A 24,840-nucleotide genomic window follows, 5' to 3' on the forward strand; every position below is an offset into this window, starting at 1 on the left:
TACCATGTCAACTACAGAGCTACGCTGGATATTGCTCGTTCTTCAAGATATCAGAGTCAATTCTAGAAAGTGTGCCAACAAAATAGAGATCACCTTGATGATGGTCGAATATCTAGATCTGCTCTTTTTAGGTGGGGCTCAACGTTTTGATGTGGAATTCACTGAAGAACTAGAACTACTGATCAGTGAATACAAAATAAATATTGTCATAATTACCGAATATTATCTTAAACCACACGTCAACGTTTTAATACTGAACTTTGTCTGCCTACTTATATATTTGTTATTGGCTTAATAGAATTTTACTATGCATAGTGCTAAATCGGATTTCAATTGTAGTGTAAGAATTAAAAACAATAAGAATAAATAAACAGTAATTAAAAATGATTTTCTTATATAGTTGTATTGTTTAGGTTTTATTACGTTATATTTACATAAAAACAGGCTATTATTCCGGATATATTATAAATATGATTTGTGATAAAAAAAATAGGCCCAGCCTAGTCATTTATGATTTATTTTTATTTGTGTTATTTTTTATTGATTTGTCATTGTTTTTGTGTGTATTAATTTGCTTTGTATTTGCGTGTTTCATAGAAAATAAAATTTTATTTATAATTTTAATTTTCACATTCTAAACCAGTGTTTAACGACGAGTGGTTTGCGATTACAGTTTTTACGGGGGTGCTCTAGTCCCACGGTTATTTGTGGTAAGTAAAAAATAGGTATTTGTTAAGAATATCAGCGTCACGCTAAAAAACAATGGTTATGAACATTTGTTCCGCTTTTGGCCCTAACGTCTGCGAAAGTGGCCAACAGTATTTTGCAATATGAATACGTTTTAAAGTTAAAAACGCTGTGCGCCTGTTTATTCCCCAAAATCGGTAAAAATAGCAATTAACCGTTTATCAGCGTCATCGATAGCACTGATAAATGGTTAATTGCGATTTTAAACCGATTTTGGGGAATTAACATGCGTGGAACTTGAGTAGACGCTAGAGTTTAAGAAACAATGTCTCAAGTTGTTATCTAATTTTACGGTTCCTTGAAGAATATTACAAACTAGAAGGGTTTCAAGGCTTGTGGAAAGTTGAAGACCTTTGAAATATATGATCGCATATGAAACAATGACAACCATAACCTGGCAACACTGCAGTGAACTGACAGTTAAACCTTATTACCGTTTGTAATTATAAATTGAATACTTTGAAAACAGGCATATAAATATACTATTTTAAATAGGTACAGTCAAATTATATATAGTAATTATTAATATTTCATTTAGTTTTCAAAATGGGACGACATCCAGTAAATCCGGTACGAAAATATTTCGAATACAACAAACATATAAATAAATCAATCTGCAAAATTGAACATTGCGGCGCGATAATAGCAGGAAATCACGCAGGAAACATGCAGAAGCATGTGCAATCTTGTCATAGAGAATTGTACAACAGTTTCTTCGCTGCATTCCTACAAAGAAAACTCGAATCTGAATCATCAAACTCTCACGAAACGCCGTACTGCAATACTGGATCGATAAAGACGTGGATGCAAAAGCTAGAAAAAATGACGATTCAACAAAAGTTTTTTGCTGAACAATTCATATGTAAGATAATACTCTTGGGAGAACTGGGAAAGCTTCATTCAAATTTGATACAGTTTGAGGACGATAACGGCTGCGAATATGAAATGACAGATCAGGTATTGTTAATGTTGTGTGTTTAATATAACTTATTTATATTAATATTATAAACAAATTCATAGCAAAACGATGATGAACCAATGATAATGTCTAATACTTACTCTGAAGAACAACAGATTGTGGTAATTAACTCAATAAGCATGAAATAAGACTGTCATAACACAAAATTAATGTCTTTTCAAAATACAGACAACTCTAAGCGAGATTAAAAAGTAAAAAAGGAATGGAATTATAAAATAATGATTAAAAAATTGAGAATTATCAATCAAGCTTATCCTTTGAGATAAGTGTTAAATAATGGTAAATAGCGGACTATTCCAACTGTTTCGTTGATTTTTTCATGTAAAAGCGCCTCTAAATATCACAAACGCTATCTAACTACATACATATGTATATGATGAAAATATTCATCATTTCCAGTTGTTTCATAAAAAAATTCAAAAATTACTATTTGTGCTATGATGGTCTTCTTCCGAGCCGAAGGTATGGTTTAATTTTATGTTTTTTTTTTCAGATTAAAGAAGAAAATTTATCCAGTTTATTAATGGATGATACCAATAACGAAAACATTGTAGACATATGTTAATTTTATACTTTTTTAACTATTTTTTTGACCACTTATCATAATATAATATTTATTGCAGAATCAAGAATTATTACCACCACAAATTCTTAATGATGAATGTAATGAGATACATAAAAACCCCACTAATCCATTATCTCATATTAAGGTATAAAATATATTGTATAAATTTATTTCTTATACTTTTTATTTATTAATATTATTTGTATTACTACAGCAAGAAATTAAAGAAGCTGAGAGTGCTTGTAAAAGTAATTATGCATCTTTAGAAGAGCTACAAATAGATAAAAGTTTATCTGAAACTTTGAAACCGCCGCTCGATGGTAGCTTAGACGAATTTGATAAATTCGGTGTGACTGTCGCCAGCAAATTAAGAAAAATTAACAAAATGGATATTAAGCAAAGATACTTTTGTGAAAAAATAATCTATGATGTATTATTAGTGGCGTTAATGCAAAACACTGCTAAGGAAAACTTGTTGAATGAAATTTGTAATGTTTCAGATTACAGAAATAAAATTGTTACATGATAAAATGTAAATGTGCTAGAAACATCATTTTGATAACTGATATTTTTTCAGTTTTGTATAAACTGTAGTTGAATCGGTACTTTAAACCAATTTAATTTTCATATTATTGTGAGGGAACTTAATGGTAAAAAGCGTCGAAGAAACGGAAGGATTGTTTTTTAATATGTGTGCTGGTTTTTTGTTATTGAGATTCGTAATTTATTTATTAATAATTTGTAGAAACATAATTATAGTAACAATTTTGACCATTTATGTACATATTATATAATTTACAATTTTTAATATATAGTTAAACATGTTTGGACTTATTTATTTTCCTATATCAAATATAATGTGTTAATAAGAGTGATAGCAGTTAGGACCAACTCAGGACCGGCCCAAGAATGTTCAGCGCTCCAGACTCCAAAAAAAAGCAAAGGTCATTTGGGATTTTTTTCCTGAGAAAACTAAAATATACAAATTGCCACAAACGGTCGTTAGGAAAATTTTTGTTTAAAAACCATCTCGAGATTTTGTTTGAGGAAATAAATAATCTGCAGGTCATTTAGAAAATTTTGTTCAAAAACCATCTCTGAAAATTTTTCCAGGAATCGAGATATCGATACCGTATTAAATATAATCAAATGGCGCCCCAAGCGACCGCCCGTATATTTATTTACTTGTATTTTGATTGCCATGTTAAAAAAAAAACACTACTACCTAGTAATATATAAGAGACTCATTTCATCTCATAAAACGTCAATCTTTGGTATGTCTAAGTCGATTATTTTTGCATCTGAATTTGTAAATCTAAAAAATGTTTTTGATTTCTGTAATTCTTAACAAACAATAAATCGTGAAGCTAAACCTTGTTTTTATGACATCTGCTTATTATACTCTTTTTTAATTATATTGGCAAATGGTGCAAGCGGCAACCCTATGCGTATTTTGTATGTGTGCTGTGAGCGCCAGAATGGTGTGTGTATGCCACCAAATCCGCGCGCATGATACTCCATTTTTTATTCATGCTATATTACAGAAAATAAGAACAATATTATTTGTTTATATATTTATTTAGATTACTTAAACCATTGTTATCATAAGTTTGTAATTTTTAAATGTTGAAATTCTGTATTTTAGCCGTGATCAGGATTTAAAGACATGTAATGCTTGAAATTTTAAATATCACTTAAGCAAGAAAAACCAGGTTGGCAATGAAAGGGCTAAATGTTTAATTTTTTTGCGGGTAAATACAAAGATTCTGCCTGTTCTGTGGATTACCATCAGCGAACACGGCGGGTAGATACTAGCGTACTCGTCGGTTAAGTGTACTTATTCTTCACTTGCTGGTTCTATATATAGTCGTTTATGAGCAACATTAGTGTAGCAATTTTTGACATTGCACGAAACTTGTCAGTTTACATGTTCTTGTCTTGGGTATAAATATTTTTTAATAACTTTTTGATTTTTGACCTTTTTCTTCATAAAACTAAATTGATATTAATGTTTGTCATTTTAAGTAGTAAAAACAAATTTTATAATATTAAGTAATATATTTATTTTATTAACATATAACACAAAATGGAGATCTTTAAAAAATATAGGAAAAATTGGAATATTAGATCTAATTTAAGTTTTAACATTTTTGGCAACCACGTATACTTATATTTTTAAGATACACTATGCTGAAACTTCGACAAGTTTTGGAATATTATGCGTTTTTGCAATATCGGTTGGTTCTATATTTGAGCGATTAGAACTAATTTCAATCAAAGTGTTATACAATGCGTCCAATATATTTTTTTCGCAGGAATATCTCTGTTGCTCGTCCAAATCGTTGATTTTTCTCAATTTGTTACCGACAGACAGGCCAAAGTAATAGAAGTCGTCTTTGCTCTGATCGATCATGTAAATATCATCACTTTTCTCTTTGCAGTGCTTGTCAATATTTAACGTTTGAGTATGATCTTCATCCGATGTATGATCTCTCTCTTGCTGCAAAATAATATGACAACAAATTAGCATCATTAAATTCTATATAATTTTTTTTTTTTGATATAATATCAATAAAGACCTTTATTTCGAGAGAAAGCGTAGAGCATTCAGGATTATTATATTCAATAGGTAAGGTTTTATTCTGAAATGATTATTCTTTGTATTATATACGTGATTGTATTGTTAACATTGTTTAAATACATAGATTTTACTTACCAAATTTTCAGTTTCTGTATCATTTTCAGTCATCATTGGGTATTCAATAAGTTCCTCTTTAATCTAAAAAACAATACATAACCATAAGTTTATATGAAAATATATGTAAAATCGTTTATTAATTGAATATATAAATTTCTTTAGCCGCTTTAATGCATTGATTTTTGAGTTTCTATGTTTATATAAAAAGCAATATGTAATTTACACATTAACTTACGTCAATTATGTCATCCATGGCATCCAATTCCAGTGTTTCATCTTCACTCTGTTAAAAAAAGGTAAACAAATATAATCTTTTGATGATATTTAATAACTAAAATTGAATATACCTGATCAGCTTGCGTGTCATATACAGTATTGCTATCAATACTATTTTCATCTTCATCAATATGGATAGAATTTTCATGAAGTTTTCCCTGCGCTGCTAGCGATAGAATTTCGTGAATGAACTTTTTGGCGAATTTCATCTGCTGTGGGTTTGTCACGTTCAGTTTTTCTACCCATGTGGCCACCAGAGCACTCATTGATATATTCACGGCTGAAGGCACATCACAATCAGCCATAGAGGAAGTTCCGGGCTGAGAAGAATCTTCATTGAATTTCCTTTTCTTCAAAACTTGATTAGGCTGTTGACAAAAAAAAGTAATTTTAATTAAATACATGACAAAAATTTTCATTTTTCTACTATCAAGGGATCGGTATTTGTAAAATGGGCAACTTTTTTAAGTTTTAAAGACAATACGATCAACCCTGCACTAATTGTCATTGTTCTACGGACCCCTTGGTTAACGATCGCCATAATAGTCACATATAAATCTTTGATAGGCGTCAATGTTTTAAGGGTGTGCTTCAGAAGATACCGCAGTTGGTTCTGAATCATAGTAAAGACTGCTTATATAATGTTGCAGGTTTACTGCTGTAACATAACAGGCTATAGCTCAATGCGCTAACAGCGTTATATAACAAGACTTCAGACCAAGAATCAATATTTGAAATCGAAAACATTTATTTATGTTTGAGTAACAAGACGTCCCGGATTTGAGTTGTTCGTCCCGCATTAAACCACACCCCAAATGCATCCCGCATTCCAACCTAGCAAATCTGGTCACTTTATATTGATTTATAATGAGACTAGCGGACCAGGGCCGGCCCTATGTTATTGTGCGCCCCAGGGAAAAACTAAATTTGCGAAGGGATAATTGTTTTTTGCACTCTCCTATTGGGCAAAATTTGGTTTAGATGTGCTTTATTCGATTCTTACTCGTAATATTGCTATAAAATGTGTTAATATAAACGCTTGATAATCGAGCGTTTTCATCGCTATGGCACGTTTTATTGCTTTTGACCTGGACTGGAAATTCACTATATAGCAACAGTGAGCAGCACGACTAATTATTTTATATCTTTACACAACTGATTGCGACTACTGATACGTATATCACTCAAAGATGTGTAGATTATGAAGATATTCAGGTAGGTAATATGATTCAAGGTTCATGGCGACATAAATTTCAAAATACATTGCAAAATTTATCAGCAATTCGTAATAATCATTTAGCTAGAAAAGCAGTATTTGCTCGAAATACTTATGATGATCTTTTCATTACAAAAGAAACATTGCCTTGGCAAGATCGCATGGTCAATATTGCAGGTTATAGAATGTAAATTCTTACATTATATTTTTTTAAATAAACTTCAGTATATCCCTGCCTACTCTCTATTATTTTCTAAAAAGCCTAGCAATTAGACCATAGCAGATAGATAAACTAACAGAAATGCAATTAAAGGAAAGGGTAAGTACTTACTTCGGTAAAGGTTGAATTTCTGTACTCAAAAGTAGCATTTAAAAAATCCATTTCTTCAAACCACCTTAAACGGGGTTTATAAACGTCACTCGTCCTCGCTCCTGAACTTTTAGAAATCTTAATCTTCTTTAGTTCTTGATGGTAAGTACTTCTCAAACTTTTTATTTTGTTTTTTATATCTTTTACAGTCATATCATACTCATTCATTTTATGTTGAATTTTTATGTAAGCATTTTCACGGGCTATTTTATTTTTATAAAGAGATGAATTGCTCGGATTCCAAAGACATTCGTAATCTCTGTATAAACGAATAAACTTGACAGTTATTTCATCTCCCCATCGAAACATGATTACGGGAAACAAAATATTGCCTATTTAACCACACATACAAAATAAGTACGCTTTTTAAAAAACGAAATATAAATTGAAACGCAAAACAAAACTACGCAGTGACCTCGTTCACAATCAACGGCAGCTTGCCAACTACTAGCATGCCCGCAGCTGTTGTGCGTGTTCGCACATTCATTTTGGTATGCGGTTTGCAGCCCCCACCATCGCAAATTTAGACTGCCACTTGGCGAAAAGCAAGTGTAGTTGTATGCGTGCGTACAGCCCGTCCAAGATATGAACGAAAGAAATGAAGGAGATCAATCGGAGCATCTCCAACATAGGAAAGCGCTGCCGCCCTTGTTTAGAATTGAAGACGAGAAGACTGACTAAATATAATTGTAAATTCTGACGTTTGTAGTTGCACTTGATCGACACTTGGGGGCAGCACCGACGCCGAGCCGTACGTACGCACGCATACAACTACACTTGCTTTTCGCCAAATGGCAGTCTAAATTTGCGCCCGGGGGGCGAAAATGCCATTTTGCCCCCCCCCCCTATATTTTTTTCACAATTTTCGAATACTTCCATTATGTGAAAAAAGTTTAATGTTAATGACAGCAAAAATATAATATATTTTTAAAGACTGAGCAGTAAATATAATATTTATATTAACGCAAATCATATAATAGATAAAAAAACAAATATTATACATAACCACTGGGAAGTCTTTAAGCAGATTAAAGAAATGTTGTACATAAATATCCACTTAAAATTACATAAAATAGCGAAACATCTGTAAGCAAATACATCCAAATGAGTTTTTAGTAATATTTCATTACAAGTAGTAAGCAAAATTTTAGTTTTCGATTTCTATGAAAAAATTCTTTCTATCGACCTCAGTGTCGTAAAAATTCGTAAACTTTGTGCAATATTGACGCAGTTTATTTTCATTTATCTAGAAAAATATGTCCAGCAGAAACCCAAGCATTTTATTTAGGTATTTTAGTCTTAAAATTGTATTGATATTTCCCGTTGCAATCGGTAAGTACGTTTTCATAATACGTATGATTTTATTCTCTACTTAAAGCTCTGCATCAATTAATACTTCTCCTGGCATCTTTCTACGTAGCTTAATCATTTTTTCAATCTATGCATTTTTTATCATGGTGGGGGTACAGGTGAGGACATATGCCCCCCATTGAATTTAGCGAGAAAATGTCATTTAATGAAAAACTATAATTCATAATGAAATCGAAATATTAAAAAATGCTACCACTGAGTGACCAACTTTTGCCCCCTCCCTGAAAAAAGCTAGAATGACGTTCCTGATTCTAAACCAGAATTCTCAAGTTATTTCGCAGAGAAAAATTTAAAAAATTGAATTAATCCCGAAAATATTTTTTTAAATTTTGTTTCAGTGAAATCATATCGAAATATATTTTCACTAGTAGATATTTATTTTTAGCAGTGAATTAACCATAACCAACTTGACCTAATGAAAGTTCTACAACTAATGATGGTTTAAGGACTTTGATTGATCAAGCTCAAAATACAAACTAAGCCAACTCATCTCTTAGGGGAAAATCTAAAAAAGTACTGACACACGTCGCATCTCACATATTGCTCCATATTTGGTCTGCACTTCGATATCCCACGGTTTTAAAAATATGATACTTATTCTTACCGTTATTAATACGGACTTCCGCTGAGAGTATTGGTTAAAGTATAATCAAAACGAATTTTGGTCAATAGGAGGGTGCAAAAACAATTATCACTTCTCAGAAATCACGAATTCTGAGAAGTGATAATTGTTTTCAATTCACGTGTCGTGTCGGCGCCGTTGCAATGGGAACGCTCGGCAACGAGCGTTCCCACTACAACGGCGACGGACAAAAGTGATTCTGAGATCTTTATTGGAAGTTTCTCTATCCAAAATGTTACCATCAAGGTCGTAGGAATAAACTGATAGCGAACGGATGCAAAATTACACAAGGTTCTGAAACCATATTCTTTTCTGAGAACGAAAAATTTTCAGATGTATAATTCAGAGCAGGCGGTAAGTAAATCGAAGGTATTGCGTCTATTTTGATATGATAACGTCCTTTATTGGTGATGTAAAAGGTTTCTGATAAAAAATGTGTCGAAAAAATTTGCAACTCATGACAGACCTGGAGGCGACGCTCCCTTTGATCCTCAGTGGGGAGATGAGGAACAAATTTGCCTGCAACTCTTCTCAGCTGCAAGTCCTCCGACAAAATCCTCTGAATTGAACTCCATGACATTCCAGACATATCAGAGAGTTGATCAATTGTTCGGCGACGATCTTCACGGACTAGGGTGTTGATTTTTTTAACGTTGTCGTCAGTCCTTGAAGTTGAGGGGCGCCCGGAACGAGGTTGGTCTTCAATCGTCATTTCGCCCCTTTTAAACCGTGAAAACCAGTCGTAGACCCGAGCTTTACTCAAAGCATCATCCTTGTAAGCTGTTTGAAGCATTACAAGAGTTTCCGCAGCCGTTTTCCCCGACAGAAAACTAAATTTTACCGCCGCGCGTTGGTCTCGAGCGTCAGCCATCTCACGTTTTCGCCACGTGTGAAAAAATGATTTGGTAAAAAAAATGCTGCGCATGAACGGGTGCTCTCATGGCGACGAAACGTCACATACTGACTCATACTGGTTCCCTCTACAGCACCCCACCACCCATAATTCGTTCGCCTAACATCCCTCCCCTCCACAGCCCGAGACTCGTTACTTTTGGGTCACCCCTCGTTTAGTGACTACCACACAGAATCCACTAGAACGGCCGTTCCGTACAAATACACCTATAAAAATTAAAGCCGTTTGCAGCGCCAATTTGAGTTAGGCGCCTAAAGCTTGAACTATTACCCGACAGGACCGTACTTGTATTATCTACATATACATTTCTTTAAGAGAAAATATTTTAAATTAAAGTTTTATCAGCTAGTACTAAAAAAATTATGAACAAAATTTGACCCACTTCTCAAAAAGGTTCGCCATCACTGTTATAGACCTATAATCGGGCACAAAATGAGAAATACATGACAATTTATTCGTCAACATCAACTTTACGATTCGGATATATCGCTCGTAAAGTTGATGTTGATGGATATATATGCTCTCAAGATATATCGTCTAAATATTGTGTTAAATTAAAAACAGTAATTTCATTTATTTAAAGAAATTATGTACGTAAATGTAAAAACAAAACTTTTTAAATTGAAAACCATGAATAACAAATCACACATATTTACCGTAATTTTCGTTTACCGGTAATCCGGTATTTTTTTTACTAAATACCAGCTTACCGGTAAATTACGATTTTTTCATAATTTTTAGTAAGGCGTTAGGTTAGGCAAGTTTCTAGGTTAAATATCGTTTTAAATTTATTATACTGCTTTTAAATAGCGATACTGGATTTTTTCATATACTATCTAATTTTAGTGCGAAATGATCCAGCTCTTGAGAATGCTCTTTCCGACTCGAAATTTGACTTAATGACAATCCAACCAACACTTGTTGGTTGTATTGTCATTAAATGGTTAAAAGCCATTTTATCCAAAATCATTAAATGGTTAAAAAAGTTTTCTATTATTTTCTCTTCTTCGTTCTATAACCTCTACTAATGATTTTATAATTTTATCCGTTGTATTAAAAATATCAGGTTCGGCATTATCTGATATATTTGGATCGTAAAGATATTGTAAAATAACAGAATAATGTGTTCGTCGCTCATTTATCCCTTTGCACTCGTAATCGTTTTCGGACTTAAATTCTTTTTAAAATAAAAATTATGTATGTAGAGCATAAATATGAATCAACTAATACCAAAAACGAAGAAATTAATCAAAATCAAAATCAACAAACGAAGAAGAACCCAAAAATCGACGTTATATTTCATTAATTGAAATGGTGCGCCTGACGCACCCTACGAGTAATATAGAGCCAAGCGCTGGTGCGTCTCACGCACCTTAAGAGCGGAAAGGGTTATACGAACAATCAACGCTACTTAATAAACCAGTGTTGCCAGAAACAAAATAAAAGACCAGGAGCGTAATAATGCGCTACGAATGTTTTATGGATTTATCGGTAAGCTTTAAATAATTCCCATGTCGTCTGGACGAAGTACCGTTACACGAAATATAATGCTTTATTTCTTTATATATGTATATATATATATACATATATAATATATATTAAGGCAAAAAAATTCAGATACGCATCCATAACTAATAACATTGTGTATAATTTCAACTCTTATTATTAAGTGTATTATCGATAAAGTTATATTTTAACTGGTATTTTAGTGAAATCATATCAGAATACATTTTCACTGGTAGATATGTATATCAATTTGAAAAAGATTTTGTTAAAAGTGTCAATTTTCTAAAAAAAAGTCAGTATAGATACGATTTATACACTACATGTACTAAATATCTAACATACAATAATTATCTTTCTAAAACTACTGACCTTTACGTTAATTGAAGGTACTGCATGTTTTCTAATTTTTCGAAAACCATTTTTGGTAGTGTAAAGTAAATCTAATGAAAAATGTTTCGAACAAACTACGCTTCTATTGTTAGGAGTCCAAAACGGGCTATCAATGGCATTCTTCCATTTTTTCCGTTGACATAAAGGCCGGTTTCACACGTGCCGGGTGGATTTGCCCGGCACCGGGCCGGCGCCGTTTACAAAGCTTTCACACGTAGCCGGTCTCTGGCCGGTTTCTGGCCGGTTTCTTCCCAACCCGACCTATACCCCGTCAACTGGTACCAGTAATTTAGGATTAACGGCTTCACATAAGTCCTTCCACACATTTCGCGTTATTTTTTATTTTTGTATGTATTCTACTAAGATAATTAAAAGAGATTACATTAATATAATTAAAATTTCGAGGTCTATTTCTTCCGCTATTGCCTAAACACGAGGAATATATATTATATTTTATTACAAGATACCACAATCACTGTCAACGGCCCGGTTCATGTTTGAGTTTTACCCCCACCACACTCAATTCGGTACCCGGCGCCGGACAGTTTAGTGAGCGCGGCCGGCGACAACCCGGCAGCCAGCGTCGAGCCGGCGCCGGGTAGATTTGTCCGGCACGTCTGAAATGATAGGTACTAGCCCATACAACACCATCCCCACTACACGGCGCCGGCCCGGTGCCGGGCAAATCCATCCGGCACGTGTGAAACCGGCCTGCCGGGTTGTCGCCGGCCGCGCTCACTAAACTGTCCGGCGCCGGGTACCGAATTGAGTGTGGTGGGGGTAAAACTCAAACATGTGTGATTGTGGTATTTTGTAATAAAATATAATATATATTCCTCGTGTTTAGGCAATAGCGGAAGAAATAGACCTCGAAATTTTAATTATATTAATGTAATCTCTTTTAATTATCTTAGTAGAATACATACAAAAATAAAAAAATAACGCGAAATGTGTGGAAGGACTTATGTGAAGCCGTTAATCCTAAATTACTGGCACCAGTTGACGGGGTATAGGTCGGGTTGGGAAGAAACCGGCCAGAGACCGGCCACGTGTGAAAGCTTTGTAAACGGCGCCGGCCAGGTGCCGGGTGAATCCATCCGGCACGTGTGAAACCGGCCTTATCCTTGGGAAATCTGAAATTAAAACAACGATATTTCAATTTTTCTAAATATTTCACCGAAAATATTTTTTAAACCTTAATGCATGGATAAATTTTAAAAACAAATTCGTATATTTTAAACATCGGTTACGCTCGGTCCTGTCAAAAAGATGCAGACGTAAAACGTATTAATTTGTGCTTACGCGTGAAAAGTTATGCCATTTTTCTTCTTTGATAGTCTTCTACTATGACTTTTACAACCTATAACTAAACATCTATCCATAGTATTTGATGCACAGCGAATTTTAAAAAAAAAAAGTGCGGAAATCCATCCCAAACGGAGCGACGATGTCGACTGATGTATGTAAACAGATTTAAGACCGAGTTACACATTCACATTTGCGATATCAGTTAAAATTCAATCGAAGCATACGCGCGACATTTATGTCATCCGAAGTTGAAAATTTTATCCGTAAACCAACAAATCGTCGATTTACTATATAGTGACATTTCTTGAAAATGATTGCGACTTAATATGCTTATTAACGGAAATGCGGGAGGAATACACTCATGATCCGTTCAGAGCGCGTCACCTCCATCCTCCACCAGGGCGGAGATTTTAAGGCAAGCGATTAGGTGGATTCTAGCCCGGTTTGGGATAATCTCATGTGAATTTCGGCCTTTACTTCAGTAATTTTGACACATAGTGTCATCGATAAGAGAGCTCTCTGTTTTACCGACGAAATCAATTTTGACGTTTGCATATGCGTGGACCAAGCACATAATAAAGAATACATAACAAACTCCACTGCGTCGTGTGCAATAGATCTCTACATTTATATTTTCAATATTCGGTTGCGTATTAAATATTATGAGGGCTGTTCAGTTACAGGGTGTAAAAATCACAGTAGAAAACTATCAAAAATTTTTTTACGTGTGAGCACAAATATATCAATTTATTTTTAATATTTTTATATAATACATACATATACGTTTATTCAACGAAAACTGCATATACAAATAAATAAAAATTTAAAATGAACTATATACCGGATTTATTACCACCTTAATTTTTTTTTAGAAAAATTGAAAATGTAAGATTTAATTTCAGATTTCCCAAGGATAAATGGAAGACTGCCATTGACAGGCCGCTTTGGACTCCTATAGATAGAAGCACAATTTGTTCGAAACAATTTTCATTAGATTTATTTTACACTACCTAAAGTGGTTTATGGAAAATTAAAAACCATACAGTACCCTCAATTAATTAGCCAGCTAATAATACAAATAAAGATTTAGCGTCCTCGGCTATGGACTTAGATACTGTTTCAGAAACAATAAAAAGACATTAATTTAATAATTTTTCTAGTACAAATATATATCTACTCGTAAAAATGCATTTGGATTTCACTAGTGAAAATATAACTTCACTGAAAACTACACATTCACTGCAGTGCATACAGCACATATTATACATCGCTAGTGAATAAGTAATGACAAGTACAAAATGTATATAAATGTATATGGAAAAGTTGAAATCATTTACTTTTACCTAAAAAAATATACATATATCTACTGGTGAAAAAGTATTCACTGAAATAACATATTTAAAAAAAATATTTTTGGGATAAATTTTTTAAAGGGATAACCCGAGAATTTCTGGTTTAGAATCAGCGATGTTATTTCAGCTTTTTCAAGGACAAAAGTTGGCCAGTCAGTGTTTTTTTTTAATATTTACATTTCATTAAGACTTATAGTATTTCATTAAATGACCCATTTTTCTATCCAAATTCAACTGACCGCCAATATCATGCGATTCAACGCCGTTGGAGCACTTAAAACCAAGCATCCACAAGTTATAGCCGAGATACCGCCAAAAATGTACGAAAAAGCCATCGAGATAATCGACTGCTGCAGAAGATCCAGAAGCAGCCATTTAATCAATATTCTTTTTTATAATTAATGAAATGCAGCAAATGATCGAATAATAAAAAAAATCGAAGATATCTTTAAATTTGCGTGTTTTTTTTTTAAGTTCAGAAACTACAGTTGGATCACTCTTTATATATTATATCCTTCATTATTAACAATGTATCGCAAAAATCTACAGCACGGCAGTTTTACCGTCGCCGTCCAACTAGTGGCGTATGTGACCAGATGCACTTTTATGAAATTGTGTGAAATTTGGTATTTTTACAAAAGGTGTCGAAGGGAATATGTAGATTTATATTAATCATTGATTTTTGCCTAAACAAGATACCTATGTATAATGATTACTTGCAATATGTTGTGTATCCATTTATCATATGTATTTGACAATTCACACCCAGATACAGATTACTTTTCATATTTATTATCATAGTTCATTGTAGATGATATATGGATGTATTTATGATTGATGTTTGTGCTAACGCGAAGTAAATTACGTAGGTATTAGTTTTAGTCTGTCAATGTCTGAAGTAACGCAATGTAATTTATTCAGATCGATTTTGAAGCGAATGGGCCTGAGTGCGATTTTCAAACGATCTGTCAGTTTGGCATTTGAAGTTCGCTTGTTTCACGCTTGGAGGCAGCAGCGTCGCGCACGCACACTAATTAACGGACCCGAACGCGATTGGGATTGGAAATATGTATACCAGAGTTATGCTTAATATCGGCACTTTTTTGCAAATTTTACCTTTTATTTTAATTTGTGTATCTTTTGATACATATTTTTTTTAAACTTATGATGTATAGCTTAAAATAATAAAATATTAATTTCATAATACATACATGCAATAAAAATAAACTTTGGGCGCATGACTTTGTCGGTGAATAACAATGCACAAATTATAGGGTAAAAATTAAGCCCGCATTGAATCTGTATACACAGCAATTTTTGTTTGTTGATCATATTCGAAATTTGCCATTCATTTTCATAAAAGCCACCGCCGCCGCCAAAAAGTCTCAATCAATCTATATTTAACATTTATGGACGTCAACTAGTTAAAATTGTTATAAAAATAATCAAAAAACCAACAACGGATATTTTGAAAAACCTATAAACGTTTTTCCTGAAGTAAAAATATTGATTCATTGGATTTAATTCAAGTTGATTGCTACATTGAACTCCGTAGTTAAAAATTCAACAATACAAATGTTAACCTATTTTTTTACTATAATATAAAAAATAATTGTCCGGAATAATCTGTCTTTCACTTTTACTGTCGCCTATTTGTCCAGTACTCGCCTGTGTAGCCTGAAGCCACGACCAAGGCACTGACTTATGTCAATACTTAATTGAAGTACATCAAGCATATGCATATAATGATATAATAGCTACATGTAAAATTCGTATTGATATACAAAAATCATTCAAAGTTTCTCAATAACAAGCAGAGTGCATTGTAAGCATATAAAATAATAGTCAATTATAAATAGTAATTCGGAAACCATCATATTCTGGAGCTCCGCAGCGAACGTCTCAGTTGCGTCAGCGTTGAAACTCGCAGCCTCTCCGTACCTCCCAGCATTAAAGATGCCACTTCTCCTCTTAAAGTTATCAAACCATCCTCTACTCGCCTTGAAGCCTTCATCGTTTTCAGTCGACGTAACTGGAAGTTTACTTACAAGGTCGGTGTATAAGACCTTTGCTTTCTCGCAGATAAAGTTGTCGTTCAGATGTTCCCCTGCTTGTTGCTTCTCGTTTATCCACACGAGAAGTAACTTTTCTACATCTTCCAGAACACGTGGCCGTCGCTTTGATACTCTCGTGACTCCTTTTGCTGCATCTAGCCCTTTTATTTCTTCTTTCTTCTTTAATACTGTGCAAATCGTCGACGTGGACTTGTTATAAAATCTTGCGATGTCGGCTACTCTCATACCTTGTTCGTGCATCTCGATTATTTCCTTCTTGACTTCTACCGTAATCATCTCCTTCTTCTTACAGCCTTCCTTTTCAACCTTTTTCTTAATGGGGTCCATTGTTGCAGTACAGTTACTAAATAATAATCAATACACTTGTACACAACACTAAAGTAAACAGTATACGCTCGCACGGGTGTCGACTATACGAGTGAGGCACGCCGACTGAGACCGAGCATGGTTTAATCCGATTACACACAATTCCGCAGCGAGAGAGAGAAAGAGAGAGAGAGAGAAGAACCATCGGCTCAGGCGTGACGCTCGGCAGACAAAGCGTATACGTACTACTCGTATTGCAAGGTCTCGTTCGTTTATCGATTTAAAATTTATTTAAAAAAATACTTTTCTTGCGATACACTAGTAGACTAAGTTACTCGCAATGTAACGTTTTACTATATATTAAAAATAAAATAAATTTTTTTTCTTATAATAATAGTGTTTCGTGACTACAAAAAAAATCAGAACCACCACAGTTTTTTTTTAATTTTGTCCTATAATAAAGATAATCAATGCTTACTTAGATTGCAATTTAATACTAGTTTAACAAATGATGCGATCATACATTTGTATGTGTTGACAACCCTGCTTTATGCTCGCGCATGCGCGTATTTGTGTGTGAGAAGTAGTAGTGCAACATATCATACCACTCTGAAGAGTGTCTAACTTAACCGACAGTTTAAAATGTCAATGCCACGATGTGAGATATGTCAAAACACAAAATAAAGCAATGCGTGTATTTATACATGTATTACCACTTATAAACTTACTAATTTTGAAGAAGAATCTCGTTCAGACAAGACATTTCTCAAGAAAGAGTCAGCAGTTTTGAACCAAACAAGCTTCGGTTTATAAACATCGCCTGTTTTGGCTCCGCTTTTTATCGATTTCTTCACCTTGTTCACTTCATTTCTGTATGCGTCTCTCAAAATCTTAATTTTTTTCTTCAGAGCGTTTTCATCGCATATTTTAAAACCAATTTCGTTCAGCTCCCACCGTAACTTGTTGTAATGATCCTTTCGCACAGTTTTACGCATGTAGTTTTTGTTTTCCGTGTCCCATAAGTCATTATATTTCTGATAAATCGTGAAAAACCGTTTGATATCTTCGCCTGACCACCTCAAAAATACTAATTTCTTCGACATGACAGACATAAACAAACACAAAAACACAACAGTAGCAGCTAAAGCAATGACGCGTACGCGACTGTAAATTATACGCTATTAGTAGCTGTGATTCGGTCACGTAACTATGGCACAGCTCGTTATTGGCTAATCATTAGCCCGGGAGCTCCCAAAGTGTGCGCCGCGGCACCCTGGAGACAGTGGCGTAGCTAGGGTATGTGCCGCCCGAGGCAATCCTTAAAATTGCCGCCCCCCCCATACATTTTTTTGCAGAGTCATAAAATCAGCATTTCTTAAAATAATAAATTGATTATTGTTGAGCTCTTGCTATTCGTAGATTGACATAAATTTTAGTTTATTTACGGTTAAGAACCACACTAGACGATTCCATCGCGAATATGCCGCCCCCAAGCAAGTACCGCCCGGGGCGGCCCGCCCCCCCACAGCTACGCCACTGCCTGGAGAGCCGTGGAGAATGAGCAGTGGCGCCGTGAGACGCCCCTGATCTAGTACTAATACGCAGAGAGGGATATGCCCAGTGGGGTAGTACCTAGTAAAAACAGAAGGGTACTGGTCGATTTTATACCGGCCACCGTACACGCATACGGGCATACATATATGTACGTCATAACACTTGTTTCGCGAGAACTTTGTGCAACACAAAAAATATGATAACTTTTGGATTAAAAATAATTTAAGACCAAAAAAATATCAAATGTTTTGACCTGTATTGGTACATGATAAAATTATTTTATCAGTGTAATATGTGGTACGCATAAGATCAAAATTAAAATCATCAAATTGTTTTATTTCTAGTTTAAAAAAATGTTTACAAATAAATTCAATATAATTATTTTTTAAAATGTTGTTTTTGATGATGTTGATGAAATAGACTGATTTTGTTTGGTACTTGTTTATTATTATGGCGCCACGCTCAAATTTAATAGTTTTGAAACGCCCATTTGCTGTTCAAACACAAACCTAACCTGAACGAATATAATAACGGTTAATTTGTTTGAGTTATGTTTGGGTTTGAACAGCAAATAGACGTTTCGCAACTATCAAATTTGAGCGTGACGTTGTGATAATAAACAAGTACAAAAATATTTCATTTTTTGGTACTTTCTTGTTATCTGGTGTCAAATTATTAATTGCAGAGCAAGTTGGGATAATGATGATTTTGAAGTAAATATATAAGTTCGATTAATAAATATGTATTGATTAGAGACAATTAAATAATTTGGAAGTAGTAGTTTTTGTACATGTGTATGTATGTTATATACTCTGATTTATAATAAATGTATTGTTAATATTATATAACTTAATATGATTAAGACGCAATTATTTTGCTGTGACCTAATTTGTTAATCGCAGGAATCGATTTATATGAACGTATGTTTATTGAGATATAATTAGTGTAAACAAGAGATTGATTTTTGTATCATCCAGTGCGATGAATCGATAATGTGATTTAGATACTCAGATCGAGAACAATATGGTAATGATGCTCGTATATTTCAATAAAAATCTTTACAAAGAAAATGCGTCACATGTTAAATGTATATAGGAAGGAAATAAAGAGACAGTCTTTCGTCCAATCAATTTCTCCTCCAGGTCCTTAACATTATAAAAATAGAAAAAATGTACATATGTATGTATGTATGTACATAATGTTGAGGTTTTTTCCTTTGATTTCAATACGTATTCTTATCACTACTTGTTTATGGAATACATTGAATTTAATAGTCTGTCTTATTGCAATGGTAAGCGGCAGAAGCGTTTATTGCGGCGCCACCTGCTCGAAAATTACCCGCTAAAAACGAGACCAAGCCCGAGTAAAAACGCTAAAGTGCGGATCAGGTTATATCGGACGCCCGGATGCCAGCGGTCAAGATTCTGAAAAACTGGCCCTTTGTCGGACCCCAGCCTGCCTGCCAAACGCCGAAGAATGCGAAAGAATCTTTATCGCTCGGATTTGCGGTCCAGGCGCCGCCGACCTGGTCAAAGCATTGTGTCGAGACCGAGGCGCAATCTTTCTTGGCTCTCAGACCGTGTCAGCTATCATAAATTTTGGGACCCTTGATATCTCAATACGAAAATTGAAAATGCCTTCGTCGCCACTGCGAGACGGGAGGACTGAAAAATAAAAGAAACGAGCGCCCGAGCGAAAGGCATTTCTTGCCCGCCACTCAATAAAATAATGAAAGCAATGGTGCATTTACAAAAAATAATATTGTATGGAAAGGAATTAAATACGAAATGCAAAAATCGTGGACAATTCATTTTGATTTAATTGGAAGAGCGTATTAATAGAAAAAATGCTAATCTATTGTAATATTAAGAAAATCATAGGCACGACCATAGCTACCCTAGAGTGTAAAAGAAAATCATATCAATAATATGATAATAGACTAATGTTTGTTAGTCGTGTTTCACGAGGTGAAAAATAAATATATATAAATACAGGCAGTGTCAGATCCAGCCCCATGCTCAAATTAAAAATTTAATAAAAACAATCACAAAATTCATATAGCGATATCTAATTCTCCTAAAAAAACACGATGAAATCAAAAACTCCATCGTCAATTTTGCGGGGCTCTTCGTGTAAAAGAAACAAAGACCATAACAACTTGAATGTGTCGTTTCTATGAATCATTTTTTAACGTTTGTCTTAGTCGCAAAAACATTCGATCCTGTGTTTTCTTCCGACAGTCCATGTTTCGGAAATAACAGGCGTTTCAAATTTCAACACACGAAGATTGTTAGTAGTGATTCGAAAATTTTTTATGTCGAGCCCCTATTTAAAGTTTGAAATATTTTTACCAAGAAATAAATTTAATAAGATTCAATACTGTAAAAATTCCTTAGTCACTATATAATATACCTATAGTTCTAAAATATATTACTTTGAAATATATTACAAAAATCATATGAAAACTATTAATTAAAAATACACATAATAGTGCGTATTATTTAAATTTATGATAAAATAATGAGATATATTAATTATTCATATCGGAATCACTGCTGTCAATCACTGATAGCTTAATGAAATATATTTATTTTCGTGTTAGTTTAACTTTGTTTTGCCTCCTTTTGAAAATTTGACAAAAAGTGACATTGCATTATCATTGTCATTATTCAAAATGTATGTCTTCACTGCAAGAAGAATCATGGGCCAAGTTGAGGAAAAAGTAATGTAAAACATACTGCTAGTATAGCAACACATAGCTCGTTTATCAAGTCAAAATTGAACTTAAAAATGATCGTATTGCGAAACACTCGAAAACCAAATTACTCGCAATCAAAAGTTTTACTATACATACATATTTATTTTTTTATTTTATTATTCCATAGTAACCTGACATGCGTAAGCCCAATGCGTTACAGCATGATAAATCTATACTGTATAATACGTTTTTTTAGTGTAATATTGTACCCCAAGCGAATAGTTAAATATATACCTAGGTATAATAATCTCGCGAATAAGTATCGTACCCTGGTTAAACCTTCCCCTTTTTAAAAGTATAATACAATCGACTATCATTGAATATATGTACATATATGTGTTCAACGATTTACTCGCTCTGCCTTTGTCATACATGCGAATTTAAGGGCGATTGTCATACATGCGAATTTAAGGACGAGCTGGCACACCTGTCTGGATCATTCAGCATTCTCAGCCGAGAGGAGAAGAACAATGGAGGGCAAGTTTTTACCGTTAACGTTTTCGTGTCGTGGGCGTTAGCAAAAACGGACATGTCCGACCACAATTTCCTCTGTAATTAAATCGGTACGCTTTGAATAACTACATGATTTATCGTTAAAATTCAGATTTTTAATGAATAAAAATAAGTTCGTTATATCAATGTTTCCCAATTAGGGTATCGCGAAAAATATTGAGCCTATGTACAGCTGCACATGCACGACAAAGTTTTTTTTTTGTTTTTCATTTGAAATGACCGATTTTATTAATGAGGTTTAAAACGCTATTACCTTAATAACTTTTTTTTAATAACGCAAATTATTTTTATCAGATTATTTACGCAAGAAAACGCGTTCACAGGTTATAGATGAGAGACACATAGTAATGGATTATAACAAGAGTATAACGCTACATCCTCTTTTAGTCTCAATTCTTTCTAATAAAATAAAATACTTCGCCTTGTTGGGATTTCAGACAAAAGACTCAGGTTGCTACAAACAAGTGTATTATGCAGAAAATATCGATGGTCTTAAATGTAAATTGGCGAACTCACTTTATTTGTTATTATTTTATTATTTATAGCTATTTAGTTATTCATCTGCTCAATTCTGTCCATAGAAATATTGACATTTTCTCTTGCACATATGGAGTTTTGGTTCAGTTCGTATGGGACAATGCACACCTGTTGAGGTGATTTGTGTCTGTTGTTTTGTCTTGTTTATATTTGTATGTATTATGATGTATTTGTACTTTTGACTATCGTGACGCATTGGGTTTGCCTGTCAGGTCACGATGGTTATAATTTTAATAAATAAATAAATAAATAAATTTATCCCATAGTTTGTATATAGCCAATTTACACTTAAAATCATTGATATACATTTGCGAAAAATATAAGAGGCTAGTTTAACCAAATCAAGACATTGCAACGAAAAAAGTAGAAACCGAATTAAATTGGGCTGTTCAGGATTTAGCAATAAAACGCTGCACTTACTGAATTGTTGTAACTGGTATCAATCTTGTCAGGTGCTTTTCTAGTTATTAGTGGTTGCCTGTCCGTCAAAAACTTGATATGTTTGTAACCATACCACAAATTTTGGTTTATATCATTGATATTCCAGCCGGATTTGGTCATTTTTGCTATTTTAGAACGCGATCTTCTGTACATGGTCAAAATGACCGTAATTTTTCTTTCTACTTCTTCTGCAGTTTTTCCGAGCTCTTCCGCTATCTTGTGTAACGAAGCTTTCCTTTGAATTTTATTTTTAAAGAATGGATGCTTAGACAGCCATAAATTTTCATATTTCTGATAGAGTTTGATTAGCTCTACAGTTTCATCTTCGTTCCAAACCATATTCGTTAGTACTGCGCAACCGTACTGCGTTACGTCTGCAACGCAACTGGCTAGTTGCTAGAACTGGTCGCTAAAACGGTTACGGCACGAAAGACCTTGAATCGATAACTCCCTCTAAGCTGCGCGCGTGCGCGACCGCGCAGCTGTTTTGAAAGTCCCGCGCAGCTATGACAAGAGCGCGCACTCCAGAAATCATCAGAACAAATGCAATTTTAAGTATTTGAATTTTCTAAAATAAAAAAAAATAAAAATAACATCAACTGCGAATGTAGTCACTAAAGCTGACACACCATTAATTTTTGCTAATTCGCATAAAAGGTGTCGAGACTCGAGAGTGAGTGAGATAATTTCACATCCTTGTATTCTACAACCAGGCACCCAGGTATTGACGTCAATTCCTGGAACGCATTCGTCTCAATCTCAAGGACAAAAATAAAATTCTGCAATCGCCATTTCAGTTGTCAACATTATCTCGAAGAGAGTAGTTCGTATGTTTCCACACATATTTACTTTCGTAAAATGAACAAAATCTCTTTTTATTAACATTTTTTGCAAATTATACAGGCGGCCCTCGACTTTCGGCCGTTCGACTTTCGGACAATTTTAAAAAAAAGTTTTTTTTTAAATTTAACTTTTTTTTTAAAAAAGTAAATAAAATATAAGCACGAGTGAGAAACGGAAAAACTTGTGTTGATACGAACAAAAATAAATCAAGGACTCATAAACTTCACACGATTCAAGACAAATGATACAAACAGGTCTACGATATGTTCAATTTTGCAAAATAAAAATATAATTAAGAAATACGTTCAAAATTGTGGAAAATAAAGATATATTTCCGCAATCTAAAAGATATGTTTCCAAAAAAACACAGCAAAAAAAAACATGGATAAAATGGAAAATCTTTGTCATCGTGGATCGATGACCAACATCAAAAAGATGTCCCTCTGAGTATTTCAATTATTCAAGCAAAAGCTCTTAGTTTGCACTAAGATTGGAAGGATAGATTAAAAAAAGATTTTAACACGGTTTTTCAAGCAAGTAACGGTTGATTTTATAATTTTAAAATGAGGTATTCTTTTCATAATATTAAATTTACTGGAGAATCGGCTGATGCGGATAAAGATGCTGCAAAAGAATTTATTTCCTAATCATCCAAAATGATTGAAAATGGAGAATATTCCTCTAGCCAAATATTTAATGTAGACGAAACAGGTTTATTTTGGAAGACTCTTTAACAATGAAATATATGAATGAAGCCTTCACGCATCTTGACAATTTTTAAATATTATGGAAGATTGTGATCCCAATGGAAAACGCATATCTCAAGTGTGTAGGGCGATCAATAAAGACATAGTATGTTATAAAATACTATATGAAGAAAAGAAAAATAATAGTGGAAAACACTTAATAACTTTTCAAAAGAAACACCCGCAAACCCCACTTAAACATGTCTCTTAAACGCCTCTTAAATATCATATATTTACTATTTTAAAATACACACAATTTCAATTTTTTTACTTCCCTCTACTTTCGGACATTCAACATTCGCACACATTTTCAGGAACCAATTATGTGCGAAAGTCGAGGGCCGCCTGTAATCATATTTTTCGGCGTCATCTCTGACTAGGGACGATCCGCGATCGGCGAGGGGGTATCTATGGTGTTGTCAGTGCTTGTTGCAGCGTTTCTCAAACACTGAATAATAAAATTATTAATATTATTAAATTACTTTTAAATCAATTAAATTTTCAACAAATTAAATCAATTTAAAATAAATAAATAATAATTAAATAAAACATATTTTATTTCGGTATTGTGTTTCACTACTTATTGTTGATTGTGTTTACCCCGTTGGCATTCCCATGGTCATTTCTGTTTAGTAAATGCTAGATATTATTACTTCGGTATGATTTCGGTAGATAAGATAGGTGATTACATCGATGAGGCGAACATCCGTGTCGGTTCACGCTGATTAGCACCTTTCGAGATGGCGACAAAAAG

The 24,840-nt window shown here is 33.8% G+C and overlaps 2 protein-coding genes across 17 annotated transcripts in view; one reads left to right on the plus strand and one right to left on the minus strand.

The window, feature by feature from the left end:
* The first annotated feature begins 1,142 nt into the window (after positions 1–1,142).
* Positions 1,143–3,115, plus strand: LOC148231832 (uncharacterized). Of its 5 annotated transcripts, none has more exons than XM_088193322.1 (6): positions 1,143–1,216; positions 1,286–1,704; positions 1,768–1,827; positions 2,220–2,276; positions 2,350–2,436; positions 2,506–3,115. In XM_088193322.1, exons 2-6 carry the CDS (start codon positions 1,294–1,296, stop codon positions 2,815–2,817), a joined length of 927 nt encoding a protein of 308 aa, XP_088049448.1. In that variant the 5' UTR covers positions 1,143–1,216; positions 1,286–1,293; the 3' UTR covers positions 2,818–3,115. The 5 variants fall into 5 exon arrangements, with proteins under 5 accessions (XP_088049448.1, XP_088049452.1, XP_088049450.1 ...); XM_088193324.1 differs by having other exon boundaries at positions 1,146–1,186; XM_088193325.1 differs by having other exon boundaries at positions 1,162–1,182.
* A 1,214-nt stretch (positions 3,116–4,329) lies between these two features.
* LOC148231833 (uncharacterized) overlaps positions 4,330–24,840 on the minus strand; it is a 34,125-nt gene continuing 13,614 nt past the window's right edge. For 4 of the 12 annotated variants that reach the window (XM_088193311.1, XM_088193317.1, XM_088193310.1 and 1 more), the window contains 5 exons: positions 5,337–5,633; positions 5,225–5,272; positions 5,008–5,070; positions 4,871–4,933; positions 4,330–4,791 (listed from right to left, as the gene is read on the minus strand). In XM_088193311.1, coding sequence (XP_088049437.1) covers positions 4,477–4,791; positions 4,871–4,933; positions 5,008–5,070; positions 5,225–5,272; positions 5,337–5,633 — 786 coding nt within the window. In that variant the 3' untranslated portion in view covers positions 4,330–4,476. Of the gene's footprint in view, positions 4,792–4,870; positions 4,934–5,007; positions 5,071–5,224; positions 5,273–5,336; positions 5,634–6,812; positions 7,584–9,310; positions 9,907–11,632; positions 11,796–12,771; positions 12,787–12,955; positions 13,491–16,184; positions 16,813–17,422; positions 17,831–22,476; positions 22,870–24,840 lie in introns of those variants that run through there. The other 8 variants (XM_088193319.1, XM_088193315.1, XM_088193316.1 and 5 more) reach the window with 8 other exon arrangements.

This window comes from Plectrocnemia conspersa, unplaced genomic scaffold, assembly GCF_051122295.1.
Source record: "Plectrocnemia conspersa isolate PC_06_02 unplaced genomic scaffold, ASM5112229v1 ptg000009l, whole genome shotgun sequence".
Taxonomy (NCBI): Eukaryota; Metazoa; Arthropoda; class Insecta; order Trichoptera; family Polycentropodidae; genus Plectrocnemia; species Plectrocnemia conspersa.